The 2,118-nt window shown below is 37.1% G+C and overlaps 1 protein-coding gene across 3 annotated transcripts in view; it reads right to left on the reverse strand.

Moving 5' to 3' along the window:
- Nucleotides 1–2,118, reverse strand: part of strada (STE20 related adaptor alpha) — a 12,648-nt gene that overhangs the window by 9,859 nt on the left and 671 nt on the right. For all 3 annotated transcript variants that reach the window (XM_032537019.1, XM_032537021.1, XM_032537020.1), the window contains exon 2: nucleotides 598–655. In XM_032537019.1, the coding sequence (XP_032392910.1) occupies nucleotides 598–609 (12 nt within the window). In that variant the 5' untranslated portion in view covers nucleotides 610–655. The remainder of the gene's footprint in view (nucleotides 1–597; nucleotides 656–2,118) is intronic.

The raw sequence follows: 2,118 nt of genomic DNA on the forward strand, positions 1-2,118 counted from the left end.
GAACACAATGACAGCTGCAAACTTGTAATGCAACATTTAATCCTATATTTTTTTTTTACTCTGGTTCATTTCCATTCCAACCAACTCACAACCTCTCAAATCTGTCACTGCAACTTCACATACGTGCTCTCTCGCATCACGAAGTGGTGAATCTGCACGCCTCGACTTTCGCAACACTTTTGTCGATACATTTGAGGCAAAGCTAATTTGTACCTGTGGACTTGGGCTGTGGAGCTCTGAGCCAACAGAACGGGGAAAGCAAGGTTTCTATCGCCAGATGAGGGACAACCCTGTCCAACTTATTTATGTAGCATGGAAACTTGGTGGAATAACAAGCTAGCGTTAGCCAACTAACCAACCAGCCTGCTTCTAAATGAATACCTTTCAATTATCTAAACAGTCAAACTGAAACACTGGCGGTGAGCTCAAGGTCCTGCAGCCACATAGATTCATAGATTTCCCTTATAGGGATTAGATTTCACTGAAAATATTGATTAAACACATACAAGTATTGTAGATTTAACCCTAGATCAAAGATTAAATTGAAGCCTTAAATTGGCCTATGTCTAAAATAGGAGGTACTTGGAAAACACTTACAAGAAAAGACATGGATCCTCTTGAGTGTGTTACACGTGAAAACACGTCCAGGGAATACCTGTGAAGACAAGTGAAAAAACTGTGAAGTAGAAGATGTCTTCATTTGGTCCCCTCCTGCTGGGGACAAAAGCCACTTGTGGTTGGTCAATCATATCAGAATCTTTAGTAAATGCATCCCAAGGCGTACACTGTTTCACATACTTAAAAAAAAAAACACAAAATTAAACCAAACAACAAAACCTACAAAAATACTGTATAGGACATCAGACACTATGATAAGTAGCTGCAGTGTAATCACTCACTATCACATTCCAGGCCTAGTCGATGCAGATACATTGAGGCCTAGTCAGGACCTAAATTCTGATATAAAAGTAAAAAGAGTGCTGCAGTCTGTTTACAAATTGTCTGTTTAATAGCAAAAGCTGATATCCTTTAAATAAAATATGACAGGGGTATGATGTAATATCACCAGCCAAATACAGGGGTCTTTTATTATAAATATTTGAAAACTTGATTTAAGCGTTTGATGCACAGATAAATAGCAGTTTAGCCAGTTTAGCTTTGAGCTGAATGGAGACAACTGAACTTTGCACTTACTCCATACTGCATAGCATTACTCATTATAGAGTGGAAAAACAAATTGCTCCAAATGACCTTAGTCTCCTAAGAAAGTAAATATGTTGTTGTACCTTACTACATATATATAATCTATATTTGCATTCCAAGATAAAGCAGCATAGATGCCTGAATATTTAAAAAAAAATGTAATTTGTGTGTTATGGACAGCCGCTGGTAGAGGTTTAGAATTACAGGGAGACCACCATTTATTTGTATGATAGTGACAAATACTAGGATCGTCTTCAGTGCATAACAAAGACAACAGTGTCATGTCATCTGAAAACCTAAAAAAAAAATTATTTGGAATATTAGCTTTACAAGCATCTGTTTACTCACCCATGCTAAAGTTGATTAAAAACAGGAATTGAAAAAAAACATCTTTTGGAAATTGATCTTAAATGCCTTAATTCAAACAATTAAGGAAAATCCATCTTTAAAAGGACACCAATTTTCTTTGTGAGTGAATAATGTATAATAAATAAATAAATATTCTTCCTTAAAATACAGTGGGCATAAGTATACACACCCCTATGTTAAATTCCCTTAGAGGCAGGCACAGTTTTATTTTTAAAGGCCAGTTAATTCATGGATCCAAGAAATAGCCCCCCCCCCCCCCCCCCACATCATTACATACCCTTCACCATACATAGAGATTGGCTTGGGGTACTTTCCATAAGATCATCTCTTAATGCAAATCAAACCAGCTATTAAGCTAACTGAAATAAAACCATGCCAATCTCTATGTATGGTAAATGTGATGATGGGGGGGTTTTAATTCCAAAGGCCAAGGGTACTTTATCAGGATGCATATCATCCTGGATCCATGAAATAACTGGCCTTTCAAAATAAACATCGGCCTGCCTCTATGGGAATTTAACATAGGGGTGTGTATACTTATGCCCC

The sequence above is a fragment of the Etheostoma spectabile genome, chromosome 15, assembly GCF_008692095.1.
Source record: "Etheostoma spectabile isolate EspeVRDwgs_2016 chromosome 15, UIUC_Espe_1.0, whole genome shotgun sequence".
Lineage (NCBI taxonomy): Eukaryota > Metazoa > Chordata > Actinopteri > Perciformes > Percidae > Etheostoma > Etheostoma spectabile.